General features: G+C 48.8%; 2 protein-coding genes across 3 annotated transcripts in view; both read left to right on the forward strand.

The window, feature by feature from the left end:
- The first annotated feature begins 2,269 nt into the window (after positions 1-2,269).
- SSR2 (signal sequence receptor subunit 2) lies at positions 2,270-9,300 on the forward strand. Of its 2 annotated transcripts, none has more exons than XM_029231236.1 (6): positions 2,270-2,308; positions 2,921-3,075; positions 3,764-3,862; positions 5,537-5,645; positions 7,508-7,585; positions 8,724-9,300. In XM_029231236.1, the coding sequence occupies exons 2-6, from the start codon at positions 2,921-2,923 to the stop codon at positions 8,832-8,834; spliced, it is 552 nt and encodes a 183-aa protein (XP_029087069.1). In that variant the 5' UTR covers positions 2,270-2,308; the 3' UTR covers positions 8,835-9,300. The 2 variants fall into 2 exon arrangements, with proteins under 2 accessions (XP_029087069.1, XP_029087071.1); XM_029231238.1 differs by lacking the exon at positions 2,270-2,308 and adding an exon at positions 2,348-2,382.
- Positions 9,301-12,786: 3,486 nt separating this feature from the next.
- ARHGEF2 (Rho/Rac guanine nucleotide exchange factor 2) overlaps positions 12,787-20,739 on the forward strand; it is a 50,397-nt gene continuing 42,444 nt past the window's right edge. The window contains exon 1 of the mRNA XM_029227651.1: positions 12,787-13,017. The gene's annotated coding sequence lies outside the window, so the exon portion shown is untranslated. The remainder of the gene's footprint in view (positions 13,018-20,739) is intronic.

Genomic DNA, 20,739 nt, shown 5'->3' on the forward strand with positions numbered 1-20,739 from the left:
TGGGTGCTTGCCTTTCTTGCAAGAAAACAGCTTGCCACTTCCTTCTCAGCTTGGTCACATACTCTCTTGGTGGCCCTCTTGTTGCAGATCCCAAAAGAGAGGTCAGTGGGCAGCTTGGGCTCTGTCCTAAACACCAGGAAACAGGGCCTAAAACCAGTGACACCATCCTGGGGGCACAGTAAGCACCCTAGCTCTGCATGCCTCTGTTCCTGGCACACAGTTCTCTGCACATCTAACAAAGTTCTACTCAATCTCTTGGTTTGGGGTCCTCTTGAGGATGGCAGGAAGAAGTTGTATTCTTTTGGAAGTCTTTCAACGGAAACATTTCCCTTAGCAATTGACTCTCTCTCTCTCTCTCTTTGGCAGTGGAAGCGTGGAGTCCTAACCACTGGACCACCAGGGAATTCCCAGCAGTTGACTCTCAAAATCTCTCCTCTAGTCAGAATAGATTCCATTAGGGAGATTGTAAACGGAGATGATGAAAATTCTTCCAATCAGCAGGTGTTTCTTGAGCACCTCTGTGTGTTCAGCATCGCTGCAGGAACTTTGGATAAGTATATACTAGAGAAATAGCATCTAATCATGAAAGTAGAGTTTCCAGATCAGAAACAATCAGAAAAAAAAAAATTCCTAATCTGTGGTGCTGTAAAAGAGCAATGCAGTCTGGCAAAGCCAAGGAAGGCTTCCCAGCGGGGATGAGACTAGAGCGGAGCCCTGAAGGAGGGCTTGGATTTGGATAGGAAAGAGAGGCAACAGGGCATTTGAAGGAAGCCACACACAAAGGAAGTAGGAGCAGACTGAAGGTTGTGTGTAGAGAATTTGTTATGATTCATTCCTGGAGTATGTCCTGTGTGCTCAGGCATGACACTAAGCAATAGAAAACAGACCACCTGTCCTCAAAGAGCTCTAACCTGGGAGGTGGTGAATGGGGGGAGATACTAAAACAAATACAGGTGATGTGTATTAGTCCACAAGAACGTTAAGCCCCCAGAAAGTAGAAACCTTATCTGTCCTGTTCATCACTGTATCCTTAGTACCTAGAACAGTACTAGGCACAAATTAGGTGCCCAATAAGTGCATACTGAATGATGGAATGCTACAATGCAGAGATAGGATAATAGCAATATTGATAGTTAGCATTTATTGATCACACAAATGTGCCAGACAATATGTAAGAGTTTTACATACTTTATCCTATTTGATCATCCAGCATTTTGAGAGTACTATAATTATCTCATTTCACAGATTTGGGAACCAAAGTTTATAGAAGTAACACTTGGACTTCCCTCGTGGTCCAGTGGTTAAGACTCTGCACTCCCAACGCAGGGGGCCCGGGTTCCATCCCTGTCAGGGAACTAGATCCCTCAGGCCGAAATGAAGATCCCACCTGCTGCATCTAAGACCTAGCGCAGTCAAATAAATAAATAAATATATATGTGTGTATATATATATATATATTTAAAGAAGTAACACTTGCCTTAAGGTTACCTAAACAGCAAGTGACCGAAGGGAGATTTGAATTCATGACTGCCTAACTTCACAGTCCATCCTCTGAACATAGAGTCTACTGTTCAAAATGCTGTTTAGGGAAGTTTTTCTGGTAGCTGATTGAAATGCGCCGGGAAAGGCCCAAGAAAGCGAGACCATCGCAATGAAAAACAGCAACCGCAACGTGTATGAACTAAAGCGGTTACAGTGGGAATGGAGAAGAAAGGATCTACTTTTGCGGGGCCTTAAAGGGCTTCTAAAGAAAGTTCAGGGCTTGGTGACTTATTGGATATAGGGGATGACTAAATTTCTCGCCTGGGAATACGAAGAGTAGCCTCGAGAGAAATAGCTTTTCTCTAATTCCTAGTTCGACAGTACACTTTAGATAGATGACCCTAATCTCTGGGTCTGCCAGTTCCGCAAAGCACTTAATCAGGTGCTGGTCATCTACAGCAACGGCAAGCCAGCTTGAAAAGTCACTCTAGACTGCAGAATAATAAAAGCGTGAAAGAAAGAACAGGAAAGAAAGAAAGAAGAGCGTGGAGGATACACACACAAGCCTGTTCCAGGAGCTGTCGCATCCCAGAGGCGGGCGGGTACTACAAAGGGAAAGGTGGGGCTTGTCTATGAACTACAACTCCCAGAAGGCATCGGGCAGATCACCAAAGTTTCCGGCCAGAGCTTACTTCCGGTCTTTCCGATGCTGACGCTCTCTTCCGGTTCTGGTGGCCGCCCCGCTCCCCCGCCCCCCGCCCCCCCCCCGGTGCGGCCGGCCCCCCCCCCCCCCCCCCCCGCCCAAAAGGCTTTGAGGGTGCGCGCGGTGAGTTCCGAGGCACTGGGGGTGCCAGCGGGAGCCTGGGAGTCTCACGTCCGCACAACGCTCAGCGGCTGAGTGTTAGCTCGGGGAGGGCGGGGAGGAGAGAGGGCATGCCGGCGGGAGGACGTGTAGTCTTGGCAAGAGGAGGGGAGGGGCAGAGCGGACTGAGCTCTCGGAGGGCCCCAGAAAGGGATGTGGAGGGCCAGGACGAATAGGATCCCGGGGGAAGGATGGAGGATGGGATACAGGGGCGTGGGGGAGGACCCTGCGAGCGCGGCGTGGGATCACAGGGAAGCTGGTGGAGAAGGAGGAGCAGCGGGAAGGCAGCAGCCGTGGGGGACTCCTGCGTGAAGGAAAGCTAGAGGCTGTTGCAGGTCCGAGATCGGCCGAAATCCGGCGGCCTAAGGAGTCTGGCCACATGCAGTCCTCTCAGAAGATCGCACCAGTTGGGGAGCACCCAGGGCGCTGGTGCCTTAGAGACTGCTCTGTAGAAGGGGCTGCTGCTTTGATAAGCTCAAAAGAGTTTTGATAGACTTTGTAAGAAAGAGCTGTCAGGAAGCTCTTGCTGGTTTTACAGGCTTGGGTTGACTGCTCACTTTGCTTTTTTCTCCAAAGATGAGGCTGCTGGCATTCCTGGCGTTGGCTCTATTTGCTGTCACTCAAGCAGAGGAAGGAGCCAGGCTTTTGGCCTCCAAATCACTGCTGAACAGATATGCCGTGGAGGGGCGAGACCTGACCTTACAGTACAACATCTACAATGTTGGCTCAAGGTAAGGAGGCCCTGGAGCTATAGGTTGGGCCCTTTTCAGGTTTCTTAGATTTCCCAGCTGGGAACAGGGACCAACAGTGATTTATCTTTGGGAGATTTCCAGCAACAGATATCATGAGTGAATGAATATACTGCTGGATCTATTTCTGGAAGAGGAGGACATTCTTACCTAAGCTACAGGAAACCATCTTCCACTTTTTGAGCTGGAAGAGTTTCAGAGTGGGGAAGAAGCAAAAATTGTGGTGAAACAGGGAGAGGAAGATGAGAAGGCAGAAAATGTATGATCCTTCGTTACCTCAGGGGTTTAGTTTCAGCTTCCTTTCTTTCATTAGCATTTTTGTTGTCTTTTTTTCACTTTTTTCCCTTTAATGTTCTTTTCCACATGCATCTTGCTCCTCTTCCCCTCCTTACACACACACACACACACACACACACACACACACACACACACGTGAGAAGAAATTGGGGCAAAAACGGATTCAGGCCCATTCTTTCCTAGATATTTGAGTATTTTGGTGCCCAGAATCCAGGCCTTGGCTGGGATTCTTCAGTGCAACAAACCCAGATAACTGTGACTCACATCTGTCTTTTAAAGTTCTGATTTTTTAGGACAGGCAGGCAGATTTGATTGCTGATTCCTTTAATTTTATACCCATTGCTAACCTTTCTTCGTTTCCTCCCTTTTCTAGTGCTGCATTAGATGTGGAATTATCTGATGATTCCTTCCCTCCAGAAGACTTTGGCATTGTCTCTGGAATGCTCAACGTCAAATGGGACCGAATTGCTCCGTATCCTCTTGACACTGGGTGATGAAGGCTGGTGGTGGTGGGTGGGAGGGCGGTAATGTTGAAGCAAATCAGCAGGGTCATTCTTGTCGCCACTCTGGATAAGATGGGGCAAGAGAGACTGGTGAGAATTGTGTGAGCATGATTTAGGGTGGGCCTGAGGAAGGAGGTTCCTGAAGTTCAGGTCATAAAGTTCTAAAACATTCTGTATCGGGAGAATGTAGACAGATGTTTGTGGCTGGGCGAGGATGTTTAAGGTGCTTTTAAAAGAAATTCAGTGGGGGGGCTTCCCTGGTGGCGCAGTGGTTAAGAATCCGCCTGCCAATGCAGGAGACATGGGTTCGAGCCCTGGTCTGGGAAGATCCCACATGCCATGGAGCAGCTAAGCCCATGCGCCGCAACTACTGAGCTTGTGCTCTAGAGCCCGCAAGCCACAGCTACTGAAGCCTGCACGCCTAGAGCCTGTGCTCCGCAACAAGAGAAGCCACCACAGTTAGAAGCCCATGCAACGCAAGGAAGAGTAGCCCCCGTTCGCCGCAAGTAGAGAAAGCCGCGGACAGCAACAAAGACCCAACGCAGCCAAAAATAAAATAAATAAATAAATTTATTTTTTAAAAAAAGAAATTCAGTGGGATGCTAGGTGGAGGACCTGGGTGACTCTTTTTTCTTTTTTTGGCCGCGTTGGGTCTTAGTTGCGGCACAAGGGATCTTTGTTGTGGTGCGTTGACTTCTCTCTGGTTGTGGCGTGTGGGTTTTCTCTTCTCTAGCTGTAGCGCACAGGCTCCAGGGCACTTGGGCTCTGTAGTTAGTGGCATGTGGGCTCTAGTTGAGGCGCACGAGTTCAGAAGTTGTGGCACGTGGGATCTTAGTTCCCTGACCAGGGATTGAACTTGCGTCCCCTGCATCGTAAGGTGGATTCTTTACCACTGGACCACCAGGGAAATCCCCTGGGTGACCTTTTAAAGAATCTTTTTCAATAAATCCCTTATTCGGATCTACTGGTTATTTCCTGAGTGTTTTTGTTTTTTTTTTTGCGGTACGCGGGCCTCTCACTGTTGTGGCCTCTCCTGTTGCGGAGCACAGGCTTTGGACACGCAGGCTCAGCGGCCATGGCTCACGGGCCCAGCCGCTCCGCGGCATGTGGGATCTTCCCAGACTGGGGCACGAACCCGTGTCCCCTGCATCGGCAGGCGGACTCTCAACCACTGCGCCACCAGGGAAGCCCTCCTGAGTGTTTCGAATTAGATTATTTGTTTTCCCTGTGATTTAAAGTATATTTAGATTTTCTGGCAAGGGTAAGTGTGCTCTTTGGGTTTTGGGGGGTTTTGTTTTATATTTTCAAGAACTTCCTGCAGTTTTAGGCAGCAAAAGGTTTTCTGTGACCTTAAGTGACTAATTTTTCATCCATAACCTATATTGCTTTAAAAGTTTAATTTAAACACCTCAATACTGAGTATGTCATAGATCCCTTCAGACTTGGCTAGAAAGACATCATATTATACCACATACTTCAGGCTTAGAAAAAAAGCCTGTGTTTATTATTTTCGCAGTATATTGCAGATGTGAAATCATTACATGTGTTGGCAACTCTTTTTGTGAATGGTGTGTTTAGTCCCTAAGTTGAAAGTTTGTTACAACTGTAGCTTCATCTTTTTCCCTCCTTAACTTTTGGGTCAGTGCTAGCAACGTTTCCCACACCGTGGTCCTGCGCCCTCTCAAGGCTGGTTATTTCAACTTCACCTCAGCAACTATTACTTATCTGGCCCAGGAGGATGGGCCCGTTGTGGTGAGTTACCCAAACCCTTAGCTGGATGGGGCTCAGCTCTGCCTTCCTTTGAAAACTCTTGCAGAAAATCTCCAGAGCAGGTGCTAAATTCTGAGGAAGATAAGAAGGACCAAAAACTTGAGATATCATCATAGGAAGGAAGTATGTTTCAAATAGGAAGGAAGTATGTTTCAAATTATAAAGTCTCAGAATCAAGCAATTGAAATGAATGGGAGGGGAGTACTGTAGCATTCCCTTCCGCTTCACTTTTAATCTGTACAGTGTCATGTGCTGCCCAGTTTATTGCCATCATTGTCTTTCCCATCTGTCTTCTGTGCTGCCATCAGATGATTCCTGGTCTCCGCTGTGTCTGTATCTTTCCCTTGCTTAGAACGCCCCTGCTTCTTGCAGCAAGGCTGAGTTTCCTGCCTCTTCTCGCCGTACCCTCCAGCATTCTCACTGTGTTCTGCCTCTCCCTTCCTCTCTCTGCCCGCGAAGACCCTCCGTCCTAATTAGACCAAGCTCCTTCCTGTGGCACCTCCCCCGCTCTCAGTGCTCCTTCTTTCCACTTTGCCTTTGGTCTCTGCTTGAAGTACTCTCTGTACTCTCTCTCCTCTGCTTCATTATCCAAAGCCTCCTCAAGACCTAGCTCTGAGCTGCATCTCCTTGATTCTGTCTTCTGCTTTTACAATTCATATCGCTCTTTCCTACTCATTCTTTCGCTAAACAGTCACTGACTGCATCTAAACTTCTAGAGCTCTTATAGTCTATGCCACTTGAACATTTAATTATTGACCATCTTTATTAGTTCTCTTTCCTGTATCTAGGTCTTTCCCTCACTCCCATCTCCCAGTTTAATTATAAACTCCTTGAAGCAAGGGACTTTGTCTTAGATTTCTTTCTGTTTTCCATATAGAATAGAAACCCAGCGATAACCAGTCTCTTGACTGATTGATGTAAAGGTCAACAGACATTTATTGAGCCCCCTGCAAGGTGCTAGACTCTAGGAAATACCAAGCAGATTAAGAAACTGTCCTAGCCCTCAAAAAGCTTGGGTCATGAATTTATAAGTACAGATGGGCTTTAGGCTACTTAGTGAGTGCACAGTAAGGAAGGGACTTAACAGAGTCAACCATAGAGCTAAAAGAAATCCAAGAGTCTCAAACATTCAGTGCACTCTCTGAGTTATCTTTTTTTTATAAACCATGTGGAACCATATTCTTATAATCTTGGTTATGTTTTCATATCTTCTATCATGTGTGCTTTTAGAACCACCTCTAAGACTCTGGCTCCACCTGGTCCTTGATGGGTTAAAAGACATAAAATTAAAGGCTCAGCAGCCACTGTAGAACAAAGTTGTTTGCAATGCGCTTCAAACTCTTGGCCTCCTCTCCAAGACAAAGGAATGTGGGGCAGACTCAGCCCCTCCACTAGTAATGTACATTTGGGTAGGGCTTTATACTTTCCAGAATCCTTCTCATTAGTTCGCTTGAGCTTCATGTCAACTTGTGAGGTACAGAAGAGTGTTTCCACTTGAGGAATGGGGAAATGATTGCCATGGGCAGAGGGGCCAGTGGTGGTGAGCAACGCTTTCCAGAGTCTGAGGCTAAGATAGAAGGATTTGGCTTTAATTTCAGCTGCATACCTGTCCTACCTTTTTTTAGTAAATGCTCATCATGTGTCTCCTGGCTCCTAATTTACTCATCTTTACAACACACTAAGAATCCAACTCTCTCTAGTTCAAAAACTTTTCCTCATCTTGTTGCTTTCTTGGGCCTTTGGGAGCTAAGAATCTATTGCTTAGAACTGGGTTGGTTGGAACTGCCCTTTCCCAGATGAGAAAGAGCTGGAGACTTGCCTTAATTCCCTTTTCTGCTTTTCAGATTGGCTTTACCAGTGCACCCGGACAGGGAGGAATCCTGGCTCAGAGGGAGTTTGATAGGAGATTCTCCCCCCATTTTGTAAGCTTTACAGTCTTCTTGGCATTCCCCTGGGAGTAGAACACGCTTTTAGTTCTGGGACCGTGTGGCTTCCTTAGAAGATATGTTTAGTTGGTTGGTTCTAGTCATATCTGTGTTTTGATGTCTGATACACAAAGCCATCAAATATCCTGATTTAACCACGGTTAGAGATTTTTGGCAATGGGATCACAATTGCCAGAACCAAAAAAAGCTGCCCTTTTTCTCTGCTCAGCCTTGAGTAGAGCTCCATCTTGGAGTCCTGGGTCTAATTCGAGGATTAAAAGTATATCTGCTTAGATTAAAAGAGTCGCAGAGCATCGGGAAGGTTAAATGGGAACTTTGGTGTAGTCTAGTCTAGGGGAGAATTCTTTGAAGATTTGCCTAAAGTACTGAATGAGGAGATTCATTTATTCATTCATTCAGGGAATAATTATGAGGTTCCTAATTACATGCTCAATTCTGTGCTTTGCTTTGAGAAAGCAACGCAAGACACAGTCCCTTCCATTAAAGATCTTATGGGCTCATAGAGGCTTCAGCGCAAGTCAGTGGGGGAAGAGTGCTGTGGTAGAGATCATATACAAGGCTCTGGAGGAGATGCAACAGGAACACCTAACCTGGTCTTTGAGAGTCGGGGAGGATTTTCTGGAGGAGGGAGGTTTAACTTATTAAAGAGGAGGTAAGGAAGGGGAGGCACCCTAGGAAGAGGGAGTAGCTCAGAAGTGAGAAAAAGCATGGTGCAATCCAGGAATGGCAGGTAGTTTAGTGAGGCCAGAGAGGCAGAATGTGAGACAGAGGAATGGAAGAGAGAGCTGGAGGTGGGGGCAGGGGTTAGGTCACAGGAGGCTTGACTGTTAGGGCAAGACCTGGGCATCTCCCTCCTCAAAGATTGTTTGGAAGAGAGAAGCTTCTCTTCCAGATTGGGTTGGGTCAGGTGAGACCTTTGGTTTCATAGCTCAAAAGATATAGATTAGTCTTTAGCGAGCCATTCTGTGTCTAGAGTAGCCAGAGAGGAACCTTCCTGCGAAGGTTCTGCTTAAAATTTGGGCTGGACTGCTCCCTTTCTCATTGGACCCCTTCCTTCCTGGTCCCCTCCTGTGTCCTAATCCAGACTTCTAAGCAAGGCCTTTGTCTTCCACAGCTGGACTGGGCAGCCTTCGGGGTCATGACTCTCCCTTCCATCGGCATCCCCCTGCTGTTGTGGTATTCCAGCAAGAGGAAATATGACACCCCCAAAACCAAGAAGAACTGAGTGGGGCTTCCAGTCCTCCCTTCCCAAGGAATACAGGTGCTTTCCAGACTCCAAAGGGTATCTCAAATGCAATCTCTTCTTCCTTAGCCCTTGGCCACCTCCTTGATCCTGCCCTGCTCTCAACCAGAGCGAAGGACCAGACCTTGGAGTCTTTGAGAGCCTCCTTGGTTCCATCGTGAAGCCATACAAACAGGAAAGCCTTTGGCAACCTCCTTGAGCCTAGGGGCCCTGTGGTGCACCACCGAGGTGCCGCAGGGTACATTGCTGGTGATGTGAACTCTCTCGGGTCCAGGAGGGGGCACTTCGGAGACTGCCTGACACCACCCCGTCCCCCACCCTCCCCTCTCAGAAGAGGGTGGAAGATAAGATGAAAGCTATGGGACTCTTGGAGGCTACCCAGTCTCTGTGCTGGCTTAGGGAAGCTCTTACCAAATGGGGTTTTCTAATAAAAACAAATGCCACCCTGCCTTGTCTGTTTTCCCATCACCTGGATGAGCTCAGGTTGCTGTTGCTACTCAGGCCCTGACTTCCCAGGCTCCTGGGCAAGTGAGCTGAATTTCTGCCTCCTTGCTCTAGGGATTGTAGGTCCTGTTCCCACAGAGATATCCCACCCCCTGCACCCTCCCTTCTGAACACCTTTGCTTCCATCCCTTATTTCCCTCTGTTCTCATCAGTCACCATATGTTCCCCTAAACCTTCCTTGCCTGTGAGCCCCTCTCCACAGTAGAGGAGAGAATGGGGAAAAGTGTTCTGTAGTTGTTCTCATGCCCCGGGATACCTTCTAGGGGTGATTTATTCACTGACTGTTCTTGAGAAACTCTCTCTTATGCCTGATTCTAGCCCTTCCTCCGTTTAAGAGCTAGCTTTTCTCGAGCTTGAACTTATTATTTTGGCCACATTGCGGGGTATGCAGGATCCCGGTTCCCCGACCAGGGATTGAACCTGTGTCCCCTTCAGTGGAAGCGTGGAGTCTTAACTACTGGACTGCCAGGGAAGTCCCATCTTGAACTTATTTTTAATGCCTCTGCTTTGAGCTCAGGCCAGGCAGAAGCGCCTGTATCCCCTGAGTTGTTACCTAAGCACGGCCTCTGGAAAGGCAGTGGGTATTGCGGCGACAGCAGTGGGGAGAAGCCACGCTGAGCTGACTCTGTCCAACCCAGGAATGCCGTGGTCCGAGAACAGCCTCCCAGGCAGGAGAGAAACCCAACAAACACCCGCTTTGTTCCTGTCACCAAGTTTCCCAGCTTAGATTCTGGTGGGGGGGCGGGGGGAGAGTGCTGCCCAACCAGTTTAACCTTTCCTTCGCCCAGCCTTCGGAGCCTCTGGGCCCCAAGAAGGATGAAAAGGACCTGGAGACAACGGGAGGCTCCAAATGGAGTAGCCCTCCACCAGCTCACATCCCTCTTTCAGGGCCTACGGCTCGGACACCCCAGGACTGGCCAGGTCAGAGGGCAAGAAGGATATATTTGCTTTGGTTCATTGTGTTCCTGGTGGAGACCTGGGACTTGCTCAAGAGAATGGGGAGAAAGACAGTGGGTCAGAAGCTTGGGGTTGAGAGCAAGCATAGGGAAGGAAGAGGGAGCTAGTTTGATAATGTATCGTCTTCCTCTAGGACTATGAACTGTTGGTCTTTGGACCAACACACTATTTGCCATCTGTGTAGTGTCCACTGAAAACACAGTGAGGAGTTAACCTATAGGAGGGGGGGCTCTGGTTTAAAGGGTAGGATAAACTTCATAACTTGGGAAGGTAACATAAGAGATTTCTCCCTCAGTCTGAGCTCTGGGAGATACTCCTTTTCTGAAAGCTGGGGCAGTCTTTACCTTTCCTTGCAGACTCAGCATTTTGTGTCCTGGCCCTTGTTACAGAGGAGACTAGGGGGGAACCCAGGTCTGACCCAGATGACAAGAGAAGCATTGTGAAGGCAGTGTCACCGGCACCTTGAAAAAAGGCCAAAACTAGATACTTCCATCTCTCGAGAGATCAAATTCCTTGGAGTCAGGATGGAATTTGAGCCTCCCTTAAGTAGTAGCATTGAAGAATATAAGTCTCTCAAATCTATAGATGGCAAGACTCAGCTGGAGTAGTTGCTTTAGGATTGAGCCCTCTTCTTGAGGTAACTTAATGGAGGATGAGTAGCAGACGGTACTTCACTCTAATGGAAACTGCCCTAGGGACATGTGACCCCTGATCTCCAGATTTCATGCAGGTCTGCAAGGGAGAGGGAAAGCAAGCACTGGCCCTACATCCTTCCTGGAGATTGAGTACCCAAACTGAGGGCTTCCTCCCTAAAAGGCAAAACAGATAGCAACCCAGCTCTCAGCGTGTTCCAGATCCCCTCCTCCCGCTGGAAACTAGCCCTCTATCCCTCCCACGTCGTCCAAACTTTTAGCTGGCACCCGCTCACCCACACCCAGCCCTGGTACCAGGAGGATCCAGGGCCCAGATTACCACCCCTTTCACATACTAGGCTTTGGGACTTCACCTGACAAAAGTTAATTGGAAACGGGTATAAGGATTCCCAAGAAGCTGTGGATAAAGCAGAGGCTTGGTGACAGGGTGGGAAGTTATCTGGGCTGGATCCCTCGAGAGAGCGGCTCAGGGTGGTTTAAGCAGCACTGACCACAGAGGCAGCAGTGCTGGATCCCAGCCCCAGTTCTGCCACTCACTGGCTGGCAGACCTCAGGTAAATCACACACACCCACCCCCGCTCGGAGCCTGTGTCCTCATTTGGACAATCCCAGGATTGTTAAATTAGAGAATTTCTGAGGACCCTACACCAGTAAAACAGGCAGCTGTTTCCCCTGTATTCTTGTGAAGTGAGAAACAACCACTGTCACTCATGTGATTTGGAGCCCAGTCAGGTAGGAAAGGGCACACAGTTTCCACATCTGGCAACAACTGCCCTCTTCCTCTCACGCAGAGGGAGAGTTTTAGAGCAAGGCTAGACCGTAGATCACCTAATTTAATCTCATTTAATAGATCAGGAAAGGCGGAGTGGAGTGGTTTATCCAAGGACACAGCAAGTGGCAGCTAGCATATCTATTGAGTAACAGTTATGGGCCCAGCGTTTATGTTCCACTATTTGTACATATCTCATTTACTATCCCCATTTTACAGAGGAAGAAATGAGGCTACTAGGGAACTTCTCCAAGGCCCCTTAACTTGTGAGTTGGCAGAGGCAGCCAAGCTCTTCCAATTCCAACATGTCCTTTCCCCTGGACCACGAGGCCCATCAGGGAGGAGGCTCCCCAGTACCGCAGGAAGTCCAACATCTGCCCACTCCATCCTCTGCCCCAGGGAAGCGGTGAGGGTGAGTCAGTGCCCCTAGAAGCTGTTATCAGGGAAGGGGGTGGAGAGCCAGTCAGATATCCTGTGCCTGGTATCCACAACACGCCGGGAGTTGGGAGCCGGGTGTGTGCCAAGCTGCCTGCTCACCCTGTTCCTGTTGGCTGAAGGAGGGTCCTCCTCTGATGTAGCTGCCCTTGTCATCGCTCCTCCCTGTACTTTCATCACAGAAAATACAGTCTGTCCTCCTCCCCCTACTGTAACCTGCCTCTTAAAGGGAACGACAAGCATTTTGAAACCAAATTTGAGAGAGAGCAAAGGACCTCCCTGACCCTAGTAGGACCTCGCTGTTAAGTAGGGTTCCAGCTGTGGGCCTTTCCCTGAGTTGTCTTCTTTTTCCCCTCAGTTCCACCCTGTCTCAGCTGGAGGGCGGGTGAAGTTTCCCTGGGATGTCAGGTTCCCACATACTCTCCCTTCAGGGTGACCCCAGCTTGGTTTCCTGTATCTGTTCCTACGTGTGCCTGAATCCGGGGGCTGCCCTATGGGGGATGCTGAAGATGGGGAACCCAGGAATCCTCGGGACCAGCAACGGCACCCAAGGGGTTAAAGGTCTGGGCACAGCACTGTCTAGGGTGTTTGAAGTAGGGCGGGGAAGGGAAGGGCTAGAGTAGTTGGAGAGGCAGCTGATCTGGACTGGAATGAGTCCCCCCTGTCTCCTATGCAAACTTCTGGACCATGAGCAATTCCCTTAAAAGGACCAAGAAAGAGGCACCCCCATTAAGGTCCTGGACTGGATTCTTAGAGGGGCTGTCTGAAGTGGGACTTCTTCCTATACTGCAGTCACCAACTGAAGGCAAGAACAGGTCTCCCATCTTTGGGATATCTCCCAAGTCTGGTGAGTTTCCCTCTCCCTTTCCCTGAGTCCTTACCGCATCAATGGGCATTTCCCAGAAGCAGAGATCTTCAGGAACCCCTCAGCACCCCCAGGAAGTGACAGAACAATTCTCCACCAGTCTCCTGCATTCAGCTGCCTTTTTTAAAAAAAAAAAAAAAATTAATTAATTTTTGGCTGCATTGGGCCTTCGTTGATGCGCGTGGGCTTTCTCTAGTTGCAGCGAGTGGGGGCTACTCTTCATTACAGTGAGCAGGCTTCTCATTGCAGTGGCTTCTCTTGTTGCGAAGCACAGGTTCTAGGTGCTTGGGCTTCAGTAGTTGTGGCACACGGGCTCAGTAGTTTTGGTTCGCAGGCTCTAGAGCGCAGGCTCAGTAGTTGTGGCGCACGGGCTTAGTGGCTCTGTGACATGTGGGATCTTCCCAGACCAAGGCTTGAACCCGTGTCCCCTGCATTGGCAGGCAGATTCTTAACCACTGCGCCACCACGGAAGTCCCATCAGCTCCCTTTTTTAAAAAAATTTTATTAATTTTTATTTTGGGCTGCATTGGGTCTTCGTTGCTGTGCGCGGGCTTTCTTTGGTTGCTGCGAGCGGGGGTACTCTTCACTGCGGTGTGCGGGCTTCTCATTGCGGTGGCTTCTTGTTGCAGAGCATGGGCTCTAGGCCCGTGGGCTTCAGTAGCTGTGGCACGCAGGCTCAGTAGTTGTGGCACGTGGGCTGTAGAGCGCAGGCTTAGTAGTTGTGGCGCACGGGCTTAGTTGCTCCGTGGCATGTGGGATCTTTCCATACCAGGGCTTGAACCCGTGTCCCCTTCATTGGCAGGCGGATTCTCAACCACTGAGCCACCAGGGAAGCCCTCAGCTCCCATTTTTAACTAGGGTGCATTGAGAGTGTGTGTGTCTCTGTGTGTGTGCGCACAAGTGTGCAAATAGGAAATCACCATAATGGCCAACAGTTAATTAACACTACTTGTGGGACAAGTGATGCCAAAGATTTTATATATACTTTTTTTTCTTTCTTTGGCCGTGTCACTAGTTCCCTGACCAGGGATTGAGCCCGGGCCCTCAGCAGTGAAAGCACGGAGTCCTAACCACTGAACCGCCAGGGAATTCCCTGATATACATTCCTTTTTTTTTTTGGCTGCGTTGGGTCTTTGTTGCTGCGCGAGGGCTTTCTTTAGTGGTGTCAAGCGGGGGCTACTCTTCGTGTGCAGCCTTCTCATTGTGGCGGCTTCTCTTGTTGCGGGGCACGGGCTGTAGGTGCGCGGGCTCGGTAGTTGTGGCACGTGGGCTCTAGAGCACAGGCTCAGTAGTTGTGGTGCACAGGCTTAGTTGCTCCGTGGCATGTGGGATCTTCCCGGAGCAGGGCTCGAGCCCATGTCCCCTGCATTGGCAGGCAGATTCTTAACTACTGAGCCACCAGGGAGGCCCCCTTTATATACATTCTTAATCCTCACAGTCCTATGGAGTTAGCATATCATAATCCCCATATTAAAGTTGAGGTTTAGAGGAGTTAAATAACTAACACTCATCGATTAAGAGGTAGATTATAGGACTGGGATTCAGACTCAAGTTTATCTGGCACCATTAAGACAGGAGGTATGGACAAACAGGATGGCTAGAATTTTAAAACTTTAAATCCTAATTCACCCTGGGTCCCCTTCCTCTAGGCCCTGACATTATTCCCTTTATCCCTGGTGGTTAATTGTGAGATTTAAAGGGCCACAAACTCATACCTGAGAGCCAGGGGCTTCCAGATTCCAGATTACCCCACCCATTCAGATTAGGGGCTCCTTAGTTCACCCACTACCTTTAGCTGTTCCCTGGGATCTGATGGGTTAACTCCTTGGGACTCAGTGGCCAAAGTCTTCTCAGGTGTGTCCCTCTGAACCTCAGCCCCTCTCTTGCCCCACCCTGCTGGCATGGCACCCAGAACGCATGCCAAGAAACTGACAGGAGGTAGAAGTGGACTGATCGGTCTTCCCCCTTTTATTCTCTAGCCCCAACACATCATGGGCTAGTCTGGGTCCCAACAAGCCTCTGGTAGAATAAGCACACAGGCCCAGCAGAAAGAAAGAGAATAGGATCCCTAGGTTCAGTTTGCAAACAAATTTTTTTTAAAAAAAGAGAAAAGATGCTCACACTTGGAAGCCCAAAGCAGCAAAAATCCTGACTGGTTTGTGAGCCTAATATATCAAAGAGGTGGGGGTGATTTAGGGTGAGTGTTTGAGATGCTTGATGGCTGACTTTTTTTTTTTTTTTTACATCTTTATTGGAGTATAATTGCTTTACAATGGTGTGTTAGTTTCTGCTCTATAACAAAGTGAATCAGCTATACATATACATATGTTCCCATATCTCTTCCCTCTTGCGTCTCCCTCCCGATGGCTGACTTTTAAGGAGATATGATGGGACTTCCCTGGCGGCCCAGTGGTTTAGAGTCTGCACTTCCACTGCAGGGGGCATGGGTTCGATCCCTGGTCAGGGAACTAAGATCCCACATGCTGTGTGGTGTGGCCAAAAAAATAAATAAGTAAAAATTTAAAAAATAAAAATAAGGAGACATGGTTAGATTAGAGGACTGAGGATGCCTGGCTCTCTAGCTTTGAACTTCCAGAATTAAGTACTAACAATAAAATCGACAACTCTGCCCTATGGGCCCTGGAAGCAGGTGGAAGCAGGAGTCAACCCAAAAGCTGACGTGGGCAGATGGCTTTTGCCTGAACTAGCCCCTGTCCCACAGAGGGGTGGTACACTTGCCTCACCACTGTGTTTGTGCATAGACCCTTCTGGGTCCTCGTCTTGGTGCCTGACACCTGGTAGGTGCTAAAGAAATATTTGCTGAATGAAGGAATCCTCTCTATGTACCCTTTACCTTTTCTTTGATTTTTGGAATTGTGATACCACTCTCTGGCAGTTGACAGGAAAGCCAGGGAAGGAGGGTGAGTTCCAGGATACAGTGTTGAACGCAAGCAAAATCTCATATGTCTCACACTGAGAAATAGAGCGATGACGTAGCCAGGTCAGGGTGAGGTGAGGAGGAATTAGAGACTTGGGTGCTATATGACTTGCTGTAGAATGGTGTGTTCGTGAGCAGGGAGGGGTGGGAAGGAACTGTGGTTACCAGGGCCTTCTTCATCTGAAGCCCTGCTTTAGTCTTCTTTGCAGGACACTGTTGGATTAATGGTTTACTTTCTATGGGAGAGGAAGCAGGTAGGTTAAATTTTGAACCATCAAAGGGTTTTCTACGACCCTGTTCCCCCAGGGCTAGGAGACCTGGAGAGAAGCCAGCAGACCATGCCATCTGGCCTCTCCCTTCCTCCCTGTTCTTTATTATCTGGTTCTTTCGGGTCTTCCACATTATTGCCCCCTTTGGGAAATTTAGGACCCCAGAGCCAGACCCAGGGAGCCCCCTAGGCTGCGAAGGGGCCCACTAGCCTTGCCCACTGTCCCCTGTGCCTAGCTGTGTGGTTGCTATCAGCAGTTCCTATCCCCAGTGTTCGCTGGCAGCAAACAGAAGCAGGGCCCTGCCTGCCCCCCCCATCACCTCATTCAGATTTCTAAGATGCAGAGGGAGTAGAAAGGACAAATTTAATTTTTTGGAATCCCCATCTAATTTCTTCTGGAAACTGCTTCCTTTCTTTGGCTGGGGTGGAGGGGGCAGGAATGAGGAAGTGAATAACAATATTGCCAGCTTTCTTTCAAAGCTAGCCACTTGCTCTCATTGGTTGCCTTCTTGTTTCAGAGAACTCAGGCTGTACACTGGGATGCATCTGCTTTGAAAACTCAGCTCCACCTCCTACAGCCCTGTGACCTTGAGCAAGTTACTTTCCCTCTCTGTGCTGCCTGTTTCTTCCTATGTAAAATAGGGATAATATCTATTTCAAGAAATGGTTGTGAGGATCCCACAGGGTGCTGTAGGCACTCATGGGTTAAGCCTCTTCCCCCTGTAGGCTCAGGTGCTATTTAGGAAATGGGTGTGCTGGGGTCTTCAATGTCCCTCCTCCCCCAAGCTGGTTGCAGACACCTGGTTGGTGGGCAGTGAGCCTTAATGTCTCTCTTTGATCTCTTTTTCCTCCTTCCTGAGATTTTGAGACCCAGCTTCTCTAAATCAAGAGTCTGCAAACTTCTTCTGTAGAGACCCAGATAATAAATATTTTAGGCTTTATGGGCCATATGGTCTCTGTCGCAACTACCAACTTTGCTGTCATAATGCAAAAACAGCCATAGACCATATGTAAATGAATGAGCATGGCTGTGTTCCCCAGAAAAAGCCCTTTATTTATGAGCACTGAAAATTGAATTTCATATAATTTTTATGTGTCACAAAGTAGTATTCTTCTTTTGATTTTTTTCCAACCATTTAAAAAAGAAAATAGGACAGATTTGGCCCACAGGGTATAGTTTGCCAACCTCTTCTCTAAACTACCAGAGGCCATGGTCCATCCCTTCTCTCTCTTTTTTTTTTTTTTTTTTTTTTTTTTTTTGCGGGACGTGGGCCTCTCACTGTTGTGGCCTCTCCCGTTGCGGAGCACAGGCTCCGGAAGCGCAGGCTCAGCGGCCATGGCTCACGGGCCCAGCCGCTCCGCGGCATGTGGGATCCTCCCGGACCGGGGCACAAACCCCTGTCCCCTGCATCGGCAGGTGGACTCTCAACCACTGCGCCACCAGGGAAGCCCCATCCCTTCTCTTTGAAGAGTGCAGGTTCATCAGGGTTCATCAGGCTCCTCCTTGCTCTGGTTGTTATGTGCTCTTTTCTATCAGAAGTTGTTTATGTTAATGAGTCCCCATCACAGTTGTTTTAGTGTCAGCCTGTGGGTTATCTATTCTCTCTCTCTCTTCTTTAACCGTCATATAATGCCTATTTCTGCTTCTGTCTTGGGCATTCCTCTCTCCAGCTCTCCATTTCTCTATGCTCTGCCTTCTCTCTGCTTCTAAATAATAATAGTAACAACAAAAATAATAGTAGCATTTACTAAGTACCCAATATGTGCCAAGCACATTGTTAGTTGTATTACATACATTATCAAGTCTTTCAATATCCTTACAAGGTAGTATTACCATTCCCATTTTACAGATGATCCTGAAGCTCAAAAACATTAAATAAGCAAGTTCCCAAGGTCATGCGGCTTATGAAGGTGGCAGAGCTAGCAAATCTGATGAACTTCAAAGCACCCTGAAGAAATTATGGTCTCAGAGTTTTGAATAAGAGAGATTTCTCTCAGTATTTCCCTGGCGGTCCAGCAGTTAAGACTCTGAGCTTCCACTGCAGTGGGCACGGGTTCAATCCCTGGTTGGGGAACTAAGATCCCGCATGCCGTGTGGTGCAACCCAAAAAAGAGAGAGAGAGAGAGATTTCTCTCTGTTAAAATATTGTATGCTCCCATCTCAGCACACGGTAGAGTGTCTAATGAATCACTGATGACTAGGGCAATTGGTGGAGGTCACACACTCAGAGGAGGAATCACGAGACGCTGATGGTCTGTGTCGATGGGAAAACCATCTGGTCCAGAGGCAGGAAGAAAAGTAAAGTGACTTAGAGCCCCTTCTTGCTTTCCTCCCCTGCCCCCATCTCAAGCATCTGATCTCAGACCTATTTCAGAATCTCCTATCTGTGCTCAGCGGAAGCAGTGATGTGACACGATGTGATCTCATTCTGGGGCTAAATAAAGCCATTGTGTGAGACCCAGCCCTGGTTGCTCCCTTGCACCATTTCCTGAGCTCAGGAGCCTAGTGAAAGATGGGAGGGGGCTGGGAGAGAACTGATGGAAGGAGGGGCAAGGAAAGGAACACAACCACAGGGGCTCCAGCTTGAATTTCAGAAAGAGGCGGAGGGACTATCTCTGGGAGGGGGTTGAGGAAACCTTGCTAAACCTCATCTCTTTGAAGGATAGAATGAAAATTATTGACCTGACAGCATGAAGGGGTGGAATTTAGAAGAAAAACTTTCTGAGGAATGGAATGAAGATTTAAGGGAGAAGGAGCCCAGCGGATTCCATTTTCACAGAGGGCAGAGACCATGAATGACATGACAGAGAGGCCAGAAAGAGGGTAATTCTTTGAGAAGAGGTCAGACTCCAGGTGGTCTCAGCTGGAGGAAGAAGGGTGAAATTTCAAGACATAAAGATCTCAGGATTCGAAATGTCTGTCCACCAGGCCAAGGCAGCAGGGTACCACCTCCAACAGGCGGCATCTCCAGGGATGGAGGGAAAGGAAAGGGCTTCCATTCACTGCTTTTCATTCATCTCGTCAAATCCAGCCCTGTGGGCAGATTCAGGGCGGGAAGAGTAGATAGAAGCTGGGTTCAGGGCGAGTAGGTCAAATAGTGTTTTCTCTTTTGTGAGGTCAGTGAATGCCAGATCCAAGTTCCTCGTAGTGTCCCTCCATTTCTGTCCTGTTCCCAGCCCCTGCTCCTCTTTTTCTAGGGAACATACCTAGTTCCTACTCTTTCCTCCATCCCAGCTTCTCACGATACTTTTTGTCAGTACCCCTCTCCCCCTGCCCCCAAATCTCCGCTTTGGAGACCACTGGTTTGCAGGGACCGTGCTGTGGCCCTCAGGCTCTGTCCTGCTCCCTGCAGATCTGCCCATCCTGTTTATGTATTTATTTTCTAAATATGTTTTTAAGAAAATATTTATTTATTTGGCTGCACCGGGTCTTAGTTGCGGCACATGGGATCTTCGTTGCGGTGTGTGAACTCTTAGTTGCGGCACGTGGGATCTAGTTTCCTGACCAGGGATAGAACCCGGGGCCCCCTGCATTGGGAGCGCGGAGTCTTTTTTTTTTTTAAAAGATTTATTATTTATTTATTAATTTAATTTATTTTTGGCTGCGTCAGGTCTTAGCTGCAGCACGCAGGATCTTCGTTGAGGCATGCGGGATCTTTCGTTGTGGTGCGCGGGCTCTTCCTTGTGGTGCGCGGGCTTCTCTCTAGTTGTGGTGTGCGGGTTTTCTCTTCTCTAGTTGTGGTGCGTAGGCTCCAGTGCTCGTGGGCTCTGTAGTTTGCAGCATGCAGGCTCTCTCGTTGAGGCGCGCGAGCTCAGTAGTTGTGATGTGTGGGCTTAGTTGCCCCGTGGCATGTGGGATCTTATTTCCCTGCCCAGGGATCAAACCTGCGTCCCCTGCATTGCAAGGCGGATTCTTTACCACTGGACCGCCAGGGAAGTCCCATCCCATCCTGTTTATAGATAGCACATCAGATGGCACGAGGCCCAAGTTTGTGGACACAGAGAGAGGATGTCTCCCAGCGGCAGGCTGAGAGGTCCCCTCTATGTGGCTTCCAGCTGTGCTGAGCACGGACAGGCACAGGGCCTGGGCTGGTTTCCTAGGCCTCTCTTTTTCTATCTTTAGACCCACACAGCAGGGCAGCAGAATGCCATCTGCAGAGGCCTGAGTACTTGTCTCCTTCCCTGTGGTAGGCAGGTGTGCAGCTGACACAGGCACAGGTGCCATCTCAGTGGTCCTGGGTGGAGTGGGGGCAGGTTGCAGTGAAAGAGGGAAAAGTTGCTGGAAGGAGCGACTGTCCAGCAACCTGGACTTTGGGGTGGGGGGGTGTCGGGGGCGGGGAGTAAAATAATTTGCGGAAGGCTTGACACCCTCACAGGAAGCCTGGGAGGAGCGGGAATTCTGGCTCACTGCTTCCTGGCCCTCCAGGGTCCTCTGAACATCTCAGTTGCTTCACCCCTGGGAGAAGAGGAGCCTGGGAAACTCATTCTAGCAGAAGTT

This window comes from Monodon monoceros, unplaced genomic scaffold, assembly GCF_005190385.1.
Source record: "Monodon monoceros isolate NGI ecotype Baffin Bay Population unplaced genomic scaffold, NGI_Narwhal_1 Super_Scaffold_18, whole genome shotgun sequence".
Lineage (NCBI taxonomy): Eukaryota > Metazoa > Chordata > Mammalia > Artiodactyla > Monodontidae > Monodon > Monodon monoceros.

Coding starts and splice junctions, on each gene's coding strand:
- SSR2 (XM_029231236.1), top strand. CDS start 2,921: ATGAGGCTGCTGGCATTCCTGGCGTTGGCTCTATTTGCTGTCACTCAA. Junction 3,076..3,763: donor ATCTACAATGTTGGCTCAAG/GTAAGGAGGCCC, acceptor TCCCTTTTCTAG/TGCTGCATTAGATGTGGAAT. Junction 7,586..8,723: donor GGAGATTCTCCCCCCATTTT/GTAAGCTTTACA, acceptor TGTCTTCCACAG/CTGGACTGGGCAGCCTTCGG.